At 34.1% G+C, this 15,421-nt stretch overlaps 1 protein-coding gene across 2 annotated transcripts in view; it reads left to right on the top strand.

The window, feature by feature from the left end:
• The window catches only part of LOC149575899 (ARM repeat superfamily protein), a 307,256-nt gene that overhangs the window by 220,098 nt on the left and 71,737 nt on the right, over positions 1-15,421 (top strand). For both annotated transcript variants that reach the window (XM_089815908.1, XM_089815910.1), the window contains exons 16-17: positions 9,207-9,389; positions 9,496-9,600. In XM_089815908.1, coding sequence (XP_089672034.1) covers positions 9,207-9,389; positions 9,496-9,600 — 288 coding nt within the window. The remainder of the gene's footprint in view (positions 1-9,206; positions 9,390-9,495; positions 9,601-15,421) is intronic.

The following is a 15,421-nucleotide window of genomic DNA, read 5'->3' as shown; positions in this document are numbered from 1 at the left end:
GTCCATAAGTATGGTTCCCAGGATACCCATCTCTACTACTGCCGGATGTCTTCCCTTCATGAGTGCCAATAGCATTGGGTTTGCTACAGTCATTCCACTACCATCCTTTCCTATTTCCTTCGTTGTTTTCGTGAGTTGTGTCATGTTCAGTATCGCTATTTGCAACTGAGGCATTGTAAGAAGAAAGTTATTTAATTTTATAGGAACTTCTATTTGCATTACCTGCCTTATCAGGTTTTTTTTACCAAGTTCCTCTTCGAGGTCTGTGTCTTTTGTTTGTATCTTTTCCATTTCCTTTTGTTTTTCGAACTCTGTTCGTGCTTGCTGCAATCTCTTTTCTTCTTCCTTTGCGTCAGGGCACATTGCCTTCTTTGCTTGCTCACGTGTTGGCTAGTGTTTCCTCATCACATGTTTCGATGCTTAACAAGTTCACCTCCTACTTCGGGCATTTCGAATCCTTGTGGTCTCCTAGATCACACCATTTGCATAACAGCTGCGGTGTCTCCTTCGTGGTACAATCTCTAGCGAAGTGCCCCCAAAGGTTGCAAGCATTACATTGTATCATTGATCGTTCACTTGAGTCATATTGTATCTAACTTTGGCCTCCATTGTTGTTGTTATTATTATTACCTCCTCATCCGTGCTGGTTATTGTTCCGGTACCCTCCTGAGGTTTCATCATTGTTTGTGTTCATTCTTGCTCCTATAGTGGGCACTTCTTGCGTTAGTAATACTTGCTGGTGTCCCTTTGTCTTCATATTGAACGGACATTCCTTTGTAGAATGTCCCGCAATCTGGTAGATACCGCAAAATTGTTTTTTCGGGCAGGAGCCATTTGTGTGGCCCTCCTTATAGTTTGTACACCACAATTCCCCTGTCATCGAGTCAGGATTCTTTTTAAATTTTTTTAAATTCCTTCATCATTTGTAGCATGTCCTTCTGCAACGCTCAAACTTTCTTACTTGATTCTTCGTCGGTGCTGCTACTTTCAAAAGATGAATCGTCTGAGTCTGACAATTTGTGCTTCTTTTTCTTGCTTGTTTTTTGCTCACTCTCTAGACCCATCGCCCGAGTATACGCATCTGCGTACGATGCTGGAGGTACAATCTTCATTTTCTTCTTTAATGCTGACCATAGCCCTTCAACAAACCATCGTTTCTTTAATTTGCCAACCGTTGGGCTCTCCATCTTCCCCACCAATTTTTCCAGCCTTCTTGTATATACACGAATCATTTCATTCTTTCCTTGCTTCATACTGTATATTTCTGCTACAATTTCGTTATCGTTCCTTAGTAATCGAAACTCTGCTATGAACTCCTTCCTAATGTCTGCCTATGTAGTTAATTTCTGTGGATCGGCATCCAAAAACCAATCAATTGCTACAACCCGTAGGGTCGCTAGAAACTGTCGGACCCAGTCATCCTGGTCTGTTACATTGTTTTCTGTCCATATTGTTTCACATGTCTTGCAGTGTCCGATCGGATCTGCCATCCCGTCACCATTGAACTTCAACAATTTTTCCTTTGGTCTTGCCAATACTATTTTCTTCTGAAGTGGTGGTGCTTGTTGCACACCCGCATTGTTTTGAGTACCTGTGTTGTTTAGAGTACATTGTTCAGAGCACTCGTGTTGTTCTACACAACCGCGCTGCTTCGGACAACTGCCCTACTTCCAACAATCGTGTTACCTGGTGACAAAAGATCTTTGTCAAGCGAAGTTGTTCGATAGTTTGCATGTATCCATTTGTCGAGTGTATTGGGAATGAAGAGTTTACTCCACACTTGTGCTCCTTCGGCACTTTGAGCCATGCAAGTTACTTCCCTTCCATTCGTATTCTCTACCCTCGGTGTATACAAGTTAAGGAACTCCTCCCTTGTCTCTTCCACCAAATTCAATCGCTGTCGAGTCTCTTCTAGCAATTGCTTGGCACTCCTCGGTCTGCTAGGTGAATGCACTTCTTCCGTCTGTGCTCCTTCACCCCCTCAGTGTCTGTCGGTAAGCTACTGAAGCTTCTGTCTGTGCTCCGCATGTTGTGCTAAAATTAAAACTTCCTGTGCTGTGCGTATTTTATTTTTATCTTTTATTTTATTCATATCTTTATTAAGAAGATTCAACATAATCTTCATAACACTTCCTTTGTTGCAGGTTCAACTGGCAATGGTGTCAAATGTTTACCATATAGGGTAAAAGGATACTTATTGCATGTAGTATAGTAAGATATAACACATAATAGATACTTTATTCATATATGCAATATGCACTTCAATGCTTACAATATGATTATGATGATGTCTCAAAGCCCCTTTCAGATGGTGTACATATACTTTCACTCAACCGTCACGTGCCCTTTCGGATACAATTCTACCTACCGGCTACAATATAGAATTTACCGACAACAATGGAGAAATCTTAATATGGTTTGAACTTTGAACTTCTTGGAGGGAGAATGAAAAGAAATAAAAGAGAGTTTGGCAACCATTCTTGTCATCCAGCTTATTAATTTTCACATCAGCATATTATGTTTGAGCTTTGAGAAGGTTTTGAGCAGCAATCAGTCTTGGAAGCAGAGGGAGTTGGATGAAACCCCTGCTTTCCTGGCAACAGTTTACATTGCGTATCAGAGATTCAATCAGATTGGCAGTAAATTTGTAGAAGGATTTTTTATTTCATTTTGAATAAAGGGCATATCAGATTATTATATTTGCAGAACTGAGTCTGAAGGGCAGAACTCTACACTGCAGGTTCCCTTTCCTTGGCCTTGTAGCTCTAGGAAAGAGCTAATGTCAAGTTTAGTGGAGAACACATTACATCAAACTGGTTTAGGGCAGAATATTTTATTCAGTCTGTAGATAAGTGGTTTAGGCAGCAATTTTAATCATTTTCTGAGCAACTAGAGCCAGCTGTACAACCCCAAGTGGAAACTACATCACCTCTCAGGTGAACTTATGGCTATATCAGTAGCAGACACCATAAAAATCAGAGATCTCAGTGCTGTGGTTCCAGTATAGTTATACAGCTAAGAGAAGATCAGTACTTGCAAGACACAAACATTAAAATTTTCTCCTGTCCTCTCAGTCTCAGGTCCATACAGCCTCCAACAGTTGATTGATTATTATTTGGATTGAAAAATTTAAAAACAACAGAATTGAGTTTCTTTTGTATTTAATCTCTACATCTAGTTCTTTCAGTTTGTTAATTCCACGTATTGTATTTTATGTGTCAAAAAAATTGCAAAAAGAATCAGATAAACATCAAATCCCAAACAAACAAAAAAATTAGACATTTCCTCTAAATGCTGGTGAAAGACAGTTAAAAACAAAAAGAACTTCAGAATTTGCCTTTGGAATTTAGTCTGTGATCTTTCAACCAAGAAGCAAGTAGCTCAACCAAATTTTCTATTACTTTATGTAATCCTCTGGGATTTATATGACCTTGATCATTAACCTTTGACATCAACGACAACATACTCAACAAGATTTACAAATATGACTTTGAAGTTATTTATATTTTGCATTCCAATTTCATCAAACTATCATGAATGTTTGTGTGCACATCTTAAGGGTTTTTTTTGTTTAGTCTGAATTGAGCATTTGAACATGACTAATGTATTGTATATGCTGGGCGATGCATTCCAGCTTTAGATACAGTGGTCGAATATTACATTCAATCCAGCTATGAGCAATTCACTCAGTCAACAAATTCTTCGGAACAAATATAATTATGTCAAATTTACCAATGAGTTTGAAATTATATATATGTTCCAATCTAATTCCATCAAATTATCTTCTATGTTTGTATCCATATATGTGTTAAAGTAACTAGGATCGTTTCTGCAAATGTATTTTCATTGCCATTGTAATTGATGATTTTCAAATGCAGATTTGGATCTTACATAAATATGAGAGGAGGAGACATGTCTCTTCAAGAGGCATGTCTTTGTAGTTAATCACCATTTAGTTTATAAATAACTATATGCATAACTCACCTTTAACATATATATAATATTAATATATTATCCATATATGTAATATAATATAATATTATTATATTAGTATTAATATATTAACCATATAAATAATATTATATAATAATATATAATGCATAATATATAATACATATTATATTACATATATCATATATATATTATATATATATAAGATATATAATGCGTAATATATAATACATATTATATTACATATATAATATATATTATATATTATATATGTAAGATACTTATTTTAAGGACAATTTATTATCAATGAGGTAGCTTAAAAAGAATCAATCCAATAAAAGCTACAACAAAGTCATGTCTTGTAGCTTATGTAAGTCATATATATATACATATGTTATGACAGTTTTCATAATATTGTGATTGTAATTATTTGGCAAGTCACTATTTCAGAGTGTTAAAGTCAAATAATATATTGTGTATAGATATTCTTTATTCTAATGTCTCATAAAATGTTTTTGTTACTTTTCCCTTGCTTAGAGGGAGTGTTGAAGTATAGCATATATATATGTTGAAGTATAGCATATATATATATATATATTCTTATTAGTAATATGAGACAAAACAATGTTCATATAAATCATGAATACAAATACTCAATGTAATGAGTATATCACTTCGATGATGCTATACTTCAACACTCTCTCTTAGCAAGGGAGAAGTAACAAAAACATTTTATGAGACATCAGAATCAAGGATATCTATACACAATATATTATTTGACTTTAACACTCTTAAATAGTGACTTGTCAAATAATTACAATCACAATGTTATGAACACTATCATAACATACATCATGATCTCTAATTGTGCAAAACAATATCTAGAGTAATCATAATGAATATGTTATATATGATCTCTAATTGCCTGAAGCAATATCTAGAGATGTCCATAGTAATAACATAAAAATTTGTTACTTATGATCTCTAATTGTTCGAACTAATATCTAGAGATGTCCATGGTAACAAATGAGCTCGTTATCTATGATCTCTAATTGCTCGAAGCAATATCTAGAGATGTCCATGATAATAGGCCTATCATTTGCAAGATCGTCAACTTACAAACAATTGCCTTTTGTTTGTTCATTGTCATGGTATTCGGCAAAATCTTGCCTAAAGAGCCATGATAACAAGTCTACCATTTACATGATCATCATCTTTTAATGGTTACCTTTTGTTTATATATGTCAATGAAAGATCGTCACCTTTCATTACATATCATATGTGAAATAGTAACTACCATGAACCTAGTCATAGGGTGGTACAAAGGGTTTTCACCTTATATTTCTCTCTCATAGAGGAGAGCACATTATAAAGAATTTCTCTTAGAACTTCTCATAGAGAAGATATCATCCACAAAGGATTGCATCTCAAAAATTTCTCCCTCTGAACATCGATCCTGGGAAGTCAGGTCCTCTTGTTACTTCCTTAGAAACTCTCTTTACCCAAGGATGCCTGTCAAACTCATCACTCCCTCATGATATACGTAGGAGAAGGCCCATCAACATCATGCAGTCACCCACATGTATTTTTAGACTCCCTCCGAGTATCAATCTTCTAAGCTCTAGCATTGCCTTTGAAGAAGTGTCATACTCCCTCTTAATGTAGAAGAATCTCATAATCTTAATCATTAGGGTCTTTGGAACTACTATCATTAGATTTAGTCTACACAATATTTGGTAGCATATGTGAAGTACCAACCTTCTTTTCTTGTAAGAATATCCTCAAACATAAAGGAAAAGATCAAAGCAAATAACTCTTATAGTATGTATAGATTTACAAATAAATAAATAGATAAATGTAAAAAATACAAGTACTTATCTGCCCATGATGGTCATGGAATATCTCCTTTTCTAAGGATGGTTCAAGTGGGAATGAAACATTGCCTATTATTCGCCTCCTCATTATATTATTCCTACTTTTATGTCCTTGAACACTTTTACATCACATCAAATTTGACAACTTCTTTCTAAGTCCCAACTCTCTCTTTTCATTCATTGAAGTTCCAAACATTCATTAAGCTTAATAGTAGAAACGAACATAAACTTGTCCACAATACGCCAATATCATGATTGAGTATGAATGTGCCACTTTGAATGACTCTACAACTCAAACATTAAGTATCATTTATCATTTATTGTAGATGATTCAAATGAACTCACCACTTTCATATGATGTACACAAGGGGTAGGCCCATTAAGATCACATAGTTGCATGAATTATAGTCCTCTCGACTATTGCAATCTATCGATAGGTTGATGAAATCATATCCTCTATCTACTCCCTCTCTTCCAAGGTTGCAGTTGATGAGATGTCAAATGTTCGGCTCTCTCTCAATCTCAATCTCTCTTGCAAGACCATTCTTAGAGGAAAATATCAATATACATAACTCTCATAGTATAAATAAGAATGTTAGTAGTTTAACTCATGTCTATTACTAAAAACAACAAAAATTCTCATTATTGTCATGATTCACGTTATAATTGTCAATTTTATAAATTCATATAATATCGTTATGACATTCAAATAACAATTAAGAAAAATATGAAAATTAATACCTTTAATGGTGTTGATAATTTCACAATCACTTGCATATCTCACTCCTTATGCTAAGATGAAACTATTCACATCTTCTATAATTTTGGGATTTCCTCTTTCAAATTGCCTTTTATTATGTGAATGCCCTTACTAATAAACTTATCAATCTTTCTTAATTCAATAAGCATTATATTCTTATTACCTCTTTTAATATGGAGTCCCAAATGGAAATTAATAAAAATACTAAAATATTCATTTAATTCTACATACTTGAGTGATGTGCCTATCATTTCTCATGTGGCGTATGCACTCGGGGGACCCCTTTAATCATCAGATTTAAGATATGATTTTAGGTAGTTATAATAGACTCACAAAATCACATTTTTCTTTATAACCATCGTCCCTATAATTTGAGGTGAGCCCTCAATGATTTACTAGCCTCATAATGATGCCCTTTATTGTAAGATCATATTTTCTTCATTCATTGCCTGCTTTAGGAGTGTCGCACTTTTGCACGAGGGTTGGCCCGTGGTGGGCCCTTAATTTCCGTGACCAGTCTCACGAGTGGTGGTAACTAATATATATACATGAGTGTGCAATTGCATAGACACCTGATCTCCTCATCCACGTCATGCCTTATTCTCCTTGCAAGATATGTTTCCCCATCTCACAGACACATGGATTGTCTTCCTATGCATTTGTCACACTTTGAAGCAGGGACTCTTTCATCACTAGTTCCTTTGTTGGATTAGTGACATGTTCACCTCTATCATACTCATCCATTCATTAAAATCTCCCATTTGAATACTTCCACCTGATAGAGATCTATTGTTGATATCTTCTGATTCAAAATCCTTTTATTCAACTTCTTGTTATCAACCCTTGATAAGACAGAGATTCTTCTCGATCGGCGAGCATGCTTGAGTTTTCAGGGGTTCCTCAGACCACGCTAAACTGCTCATATGGTTGTTTTGCTTCCAAGTGTTCTAGAGTCACATGGATATCGTGTTGGGCATTATCTAATGTTCTCCTATTGAATTTCTTATTCCACATTTCGGGGTGAGAAACAAGATTTATCTTGAAAAAGAAATGATATTGGTTAGGTGCGCTTTCTGTACATTGTTGACCCTAATCTCCCTCAAAAAACCTGTACTTGCAGTAAAGGTTACTCTTGTGTCTCCCTGAAGTTGCAAATTCTGTCTAAAGTTTTTCATTGAGTATCGCCGACCGCTTTGTTCATCATTTAACAAATTGTCCTATGCATTATGAAATTCCCATTGGTTCTGATTGACTTCATGGTTATATCAAGACCCCAAAATATACATGGAACAAGTAATGATCTTGAGTGATAAACATGCCATTCTGAATCTGAATATTAATAATATTGATTTCAAACAGTAGCCACAACAGACTTATAGTTCTTTTGCAAATATTATCGTTTATTAGCAAGTCTCGTCCCCAATAATTAGCCAAGGCACTCAATAAATTAAGTGCCTTATATAATCTCATAAACCTAATAATAATCAATAAGGGAACTACACAGGTTACACTTCAAGTTGATCACTGTCAACGCAGGAGATCTGCATTCTCATTACGGTGAAAGCCAACACTCACAACGTCTCCAGTGAAAACAAGGCATTGAGACATCTTTGTGATGGAATGAACTTGTAATGCCTCGGCAATAGCATTCAATTATGTGGGGGATGATTGTTTCAGTATAATTGCATTTGCGGCCTGCTCTGATACCATGTTAAAGTAACTAGGATTGTTTCTGCAAATGTATTTTCATTGCCATTGTAATTGATGATTTTCAAATGCAGATTTGGATCTTATATAAATATGAGAGAATGAGACATGTCTCTATAGTTAATCACTATTTAGTTTATAAATAACTATATGTATAACTCACCTTTAGCAAATATATAATATTAATATATTAACCATATATGTAATATAATATTATACTATTAGATTATTATATAATAATATATAATGCATTATATATATAATACATATTATATAACATATATCATATATATAAGATATATAATGCATAATATATAATATATATTATATTACATATATAATAAATGTTATATATATAATACTTATCTTAAGGATAATTTATCATCAATGAGGTAGCTTAAATAAAATCAATCCAACAAAGGCTACAACAAAGTCATGTCTTGTAGCTTATGTAAGTCATAGACATACATATATATATTCTTATCAGTAATATGAGACATAAAACAATGTTCATATAAATCATGAATACAAATACTCAATGTAATGAGTATATCACTTCTACTGATGCTATACGTCAACAATATGAAGGGCTTTTTTTTTCAGTTTAAATATAGCATGTAAATAGGATTAGTTTAGTAGACATGTTGGGAATAGGGAAATCTAAATATTGATATACAAGTGGTTGTATCATTAAAAAAAATCTTGATTCTTTTATGATTGGCTCATTTTTTCAGTGGTATTGTATATGCATTGTTTTCTTATAATAAGACATATTGGTATCAAATAATCACATCATATGTTATCATATTATGTACTTTTTTTTTTGGTCCTAGGAAAATATTCCAACTCCTGTTATTCTTGTAATTTGACTTTGATGGAAATTGATTTTCAGTAATATATTAATATTGCAACAGGTCTGGGATGAGTCAACTGGTGAGAGCCTTTTGAGAATTCAAGTCATACTTGCAATCCAAAATTTTGTTGTTGCTCTCGGTCCGCAATCAGCCATGTGCTATAACATGTTACTGCCTATTCTACAACAAAGTACTGATGTGAACAACCCAGACGAACTGAATTTGTTGGAAGATGGAGTGATGGTAGGTATATCATTTGTTTGGAAGGAATGAAGATTGGGATTGTTTATTATTCTCTTGTTAAATGGGTGAATTATTAATTTATACTTCTGTTGTTTTGTGTTTGTAGTTGTGGGAGACTACGCTCAGTAATGCTACTTCAATGGTTTCCCAATTGTTGGAGCTTTTTCCAAATCTTGTAGCTATTATTGAGAAAAGCTTTGATCATCTATTGGTATGCTTTTTGATCCTTTGACTCATTTTCTCCTCACATTGTTCTGTTGCAGCACATAATCTTATATACAACTTACAGAAGATTTTATATTTTCACTTTACCAATACGTAAATCAGTAGTCAGTAAAGTAAAATATGATATGCCATATGATAAAATCTTGTGAGAAATGCATATTGACCAATTTTTGTTCATGAGTCTAAATTTCAGACAATTGTTCTAGTTCATATTTTCATCATTGTTGTTCATTATGTTAATTAAATGAATGTAAGTCTGGTTGACTTTTTTTTGTGGTTGCTTGTGGTCATTATCCATGTCTTTTGCAATCATTTTTGACATGTTAGCTTTGCCACTTCCACTGGTTTGTTTTTGGTTCCACGTCCCTATGTATGATACCTTCATGGAAGCTTGTGTTAGTTACTGGTACAACCTTTCTCTTGTATTCTTGCAACATTTGAATAACTTTACTATAGCCACCTTCTGCATCATTGCCTTGGTTTCAACTAACTGTTGGTTTCTTAATATTCTCACACTGCAATATTTGCATGTTTTTTCAATTGGTTGGTAAACAACATCTAAGGCTTAAAAGAAATTATAGGTGAATGCAACATTTATTCACGACCTTGGAGGGGGAAAAAGTTGATGTGAATTAGTATTTTATGTTTCCAGGGCAAGAAGGTATTGTGTTTATAGTTTTTTGGGATATTGTTATAGACAATTCTGTGAATGAAATATCACCGTGAGTACAGTGAAAGGCATTGTATGTGTATCATATATGTAAATTGTTGAAGTGTAGTAACATTTTTCCAAGACACTTTTAATGCAGCTTTCTTGGATCTCATGCCATCAATGTTTCTTGTACCAAATGCTTAATTTCAGTATATGTATAGTGATGAATGTAAAAAATTGTAATTACAATCAACAAAGTGTACATAGTTTCTTAATGTTGGGTGGATATTTTGCAATTGACAGTTTTGGGTAAAATTCTAGTCGCAAAATAGGATTATCAGCCATAGCGTATGAGACAGAGTCTCTCCTACCTTAAAGGGAAGGCTCCCCCTTCTCACCATGCTTTGGATCAACTCAAGGTAAGCAAGAAGTCAAGAGATTTTGTAAGATGGGTGTTACCAATATCCTTTATTCTTATCTCTTAAGAAAGAATTCACTTACTCGTGGAGCGAGTAATGGGCAGGGTGAATCTCTAACTACACTTCTCATCCTTCTCACCATTCCTTGGATCAACTCAAGGTAAGCAAGAAGTCAAGAGATTTTGTAGGATGGGTGTTACCAATATCCTTTATTCTTATCTCTTAAGAAAGAATCAACTTACTCGTGGAGCGAGTAATGGGCAGGGTGAATCTCTAACTACAGTTCTATCAAGAGCTGAAAACAGTGATACCGATAAACCTTCACTAACTCAAAGGCTAGCTGAAAATGTACCGGTTTGGCTCTATGTCCAGTCATACTTCTATATGGAAAAGCTTTACAATTAGAGTACAAAGACTCATAAAAGTAAAAGTAAACTTAACTATTTTGTGAATTAAGAAATATTAGCTACAAACAAAGCTTCTAGCTATATATTTCCACAATTGCTCTTGGTCAAAGCTCTGGCTCCAATTGCTTTTTAACTCTTTTCTTTTTAATTCACGAGATACAATTACCAAGAACACAAGATAACATGAACCAAAGATAAATGAATTATAGACAAAGCTTATAACTCATGCAATTAACAATCTCACTTAATCAAAGTTAAGTATCAAATACTCCTTTGTATTTACTTTCTCTTAAAATAGTGCTTACACAAACAAAGTTCTGCGAGCGCAATTTGTCCTGAGCTCTTTTGCATAAAGATAATGATGATTTTACAATGAGGGGGCACTCCTTTATATAGGCACAGGAGTTGAGAAAAAGGTGGAGGAAAAAGTGGGAGCAACTCAACCAACATTGACCTAGTCTAACTACAGGAGAAAATAAAGGGTTCTATGCAACTGCACATGCAACTTGCATTACATCCTTTTACATACATGTAATTACACTTTTTCATGTAATGCATCCTTTACAACTACTAACATGAAGTAAAAACAAAACAACAATCTTAGAGATTTTTTTCAGTGCCTTGAATTTGACAATGATGCCACGCATTGTGGGAAGGTCAGCAATTTTCATGGTCTTTGATATGGCTTTTACTCTCATTGCATTTGCATATGTTGTTTGTACAACTTTGGAATTTGTTGCTGTAGTAGCTAACAAGTGTTTTGTCAAGGATTTATACAAGAGAAACTTATTAATCGTATGTGAACCAAAGTTTTTTGAATCTACATCAGCATTGATCCTGATTGTATATTCTGAGCTTATTCTTTTTGCTACAATAAGATTACCAGATTCGTCAGTAAAATGGCATCCCATTTGTTCCAAATCACAAGTAACACTTGTTTCAACTACTTGGCAATCTCCAAAGGTCACCTGTAACTTTGTGATCAACTTCCTCAATGTCTCCTCTTTGTAGCCAATGAGTCCTTGAAATTTGAAGAACATTTCACATGATAGAACGATGTCACATGAGACCAAGGCATTGATCCAATTATCATATGAAATTTTGTTTAATTCTAGCAGTTGTATTAATTTAGTGATGATCATGTGAAATAGAAATAGTTAATTGTAGCCGTTGTACATGTATGATGAACAAGTTAGTTATCATGATGAATTTAACTAACAATTTATAAATCTTGAATTGATGTTTTGGTGAAAATGTCGTTTTGCAAGATGAAGATCGGAGAGAGAGGGGAAGCATTGCGAAACGAGGTCATTGGAAGGGGATGGTCATAAGGTTCAGTCATGAGATGTGACAAGTTTGACCTAAAAACCACCTTGGCAAGGTTATTAGGACTTGACAATATATTTCATGGTGGAACTGCATGAGCTATAAGTAAAAACAATATAAATATTAAAAATAAACAAAGTTCTTACCTTTAAGAAATTATCAAATAATAATATCATTTAAATAATATTTTATTCTCTCAATTAAGATCATAGATAAATAATTATAAAGTGGCACCAATACATTAAAATCATTAATCCAATTATGCCACCTTACAATTACGTACTTATAAACTTAATCACGAAAATAAGATAATATAAATAATATTAATTATTAAAATAAACTCTTCATATTCTTTTCTTTTTAATTTTTTTCCCTCCTTATTTCTTTCTAGCCGATTGAATAAAGATTTCAAGCATGATCTTGGTAACTGCTGGGTAGCGGTAAGGTCGGCTCAAACTTATTTATGCAACCTTTGTCGTGTATCATAGACCACCTTGAAATCGTTTCCATCCATACACGATTTGTTCATTGAATTTATTAATCAAAATACTGTGCCATTAGCGCCCGGAGCCTGATCATTCTTGCACCTCTTATTACCATTATCAATCACCGCAAAATACAGAGCAGAGAGGTGAATCAAAGCCAAGCGGGAGCCTTCTCCGACTACAGTGACAGTGTGTCACATAAGGAGTGGTTTTTCCTTCTTTAATTACCTTTTTCTGTTGCTGAGTCGATCTTAAGTATGACCAATATAAAGTTCCTTATTCCTAGTAATATTGCAAGAATGCTGTTTCCTCATGTAAAGAGAATTCAAACTGTAAATAAAGCCATACGTATTTTCCTTTAGTCTGCCTTTTATTTATAAATGATGCATGTCAATAGTTGAAGCCGACTGCAAACTTTCCAAGCTTAACATAATCTTTCAAGATTAATCGATTGCCATAACATTGTCTAGTTATAAGTTTGTTATCATCATAATATTGGAACATATAATATTCTGTAAATCTTCTTGAATTATTTTCTTCCATGATAAAAGTTATAATACAAATTGGAATATTGATTATATCTGAGATGAATAACAACAGAGTACCAAGGAATTCACCAGACTGAAAGCCAAAATATGGTGAAGAAGGTACAAGGTATATTTGAAAGGTTAATTGATGGCACCAAGGAATCACCAGCTAGATGGCTTGATTATGGTGAGGAGGTGTGGATGAACCTGTAAAAGACAAGAATGATATGAGTAATTAATACATACATAAATAAACTAATACATTAGCTCATGCAAGTTCCACTTCCGAAATAAGTTGTCAAGCTGAGTGGTGGAGATCGGGTTAAAAACCCACATTTTGAAATCCTTGGCCAGGGTGGAATTATGCAGGCTTGCCAGAACAATTGATCTTGTTGTTGTCCAGACGCTTCATTTATTCCGATGGATAACTGTTGGGACCTCAAGCCACCTGAATACTCTAATGGCTAGATCAATGAACATCACAAGCCTGACCTTGGGGTAGGGAGGGTCGTTCTATTTAAATAGAACCTGTGTGGATAAGTAAAAGGTTTGCGGCTGGGAGGTTAAGCCTATGTTAATGCTTCTCCTCTCACCAAAGCCAGAGCTTGGACAATCAAGGAAGCTTCAAACATAATCTGAATGCTCTTTAACAACCTTCAAGTTTAGTATTCCGTTTCAAGTTTATTAGTCATTTACTTTAAAGATAGATAGTTCAAGATAGAACGTAGTTATCTCTGCTTTCCTTTCATTACAAAGGTTGAATAATAGAATTAGTTATTTTTTATCTGATGAAGTAAATTAGCTGTTATTGTTATCAAAGTAAATCTTGATAGATTAGAATTGCAACTTGGATTTATTTTCAGTTTAATCCGTTATTGGAAAGCTTTGTCGTGTGAATGATAAATAGAAATTGGTTAGTTAAATAATGAAATTTAGTTAGTAAAAAACCGGCTGTTACATATGGTATCAGAGCGCTGGGTTTGACACTGAACCTAGGGCACATCACGTTCACTTAAATCTAATAAAATTGAAAACTGATTACAGGATGTTAGTACGTAGGACACCTCGCAAGAAAACTCGATATCCTATTTTCCCTTAGCTCATTAAGAATATGACTAAGTATGATTACTCTTGCTGTTCCGAACCTCAAGATAATGAAACACTGAGCCAAGCTATTCAACGAATGAAGGAGGAGAGAATCCAATGGACTCCTGCCAAGAAGGCAGCATATAGAAATAAACTGATTCAGAATTGGAACACTGAACAGAGCAGCCCCCTCCATTTTCATAGGTCATGGATGGTACGAGACATGTATTAAATTGAACTAGATGCTGCAAAATAAGAATAAAAATATTTTATGAATGTAAACTACCTCAATAGAGGAATTTTGTAAATAAAGATTGCTTAGTCGAGCAATGGAAATGAATTTTGCTTTGTCGAGCAATGGATATGGTTTTGTAATTAAAGATTTTCTTAGTTGAGCAATGGAAATGAATTTTGCTTAGTCGAGCAATATAAATGAATTTTGTAATTAAGGATTGCTTAGTTGAGCAATGAAAATAAATCTTTTTATTGAAAATGCTTTTAGCAAACAATGAGAAATTTTGAACAATAGAAATGATTTTTTTTTTTTCGCTTAGTTGAGCAATGAAAACTAAACTATAAACTTAATTGTGTAAACTAACAGGTGAAAGACCTGAAATACAACATGAGTAACAACAAAAACCGGGAGATAGTTTGTGAGACCCATCAATCCTCCAGCGAATTGGTACTTCAAATTTTACAAGAAACACAACTAAAACTAGAAACTATGGAAAGAAGAATGAGTGAGATGGCAGCCCAGATGGGGCAACATCGCGAGGAAGTGCAAGACACACCCAGGGCTGAGACAGAAGTCTCCGAACATAATAAAACCCCCTCCCCTAAACAAGCTAATAAACAAGAGATAAAGGAAATCATGGCTGATTTATCAACAGATATTAAGAAAATTA

This window comes from Cupressus sempervirens, chromosome 1, assembly GCF_028749045.1.
Source record: "Cupressus sempervirens isolate cs-2001-9-10 chromosome 1, ASM2874904v1, whole genome shotgun sequence".
Lineage (NCBI taxonomy): Eukaryota > Viridiplantae > Streptophyta > Pinopsida > Cupressales > Cupressaceae > Cupressus > Cupressus sempervirens.
The sequence above is the reverse complement of the archived record's forward strand: the minus strand, read 5'-3'. Positions and strand labels throughout refer to the sequence as shown.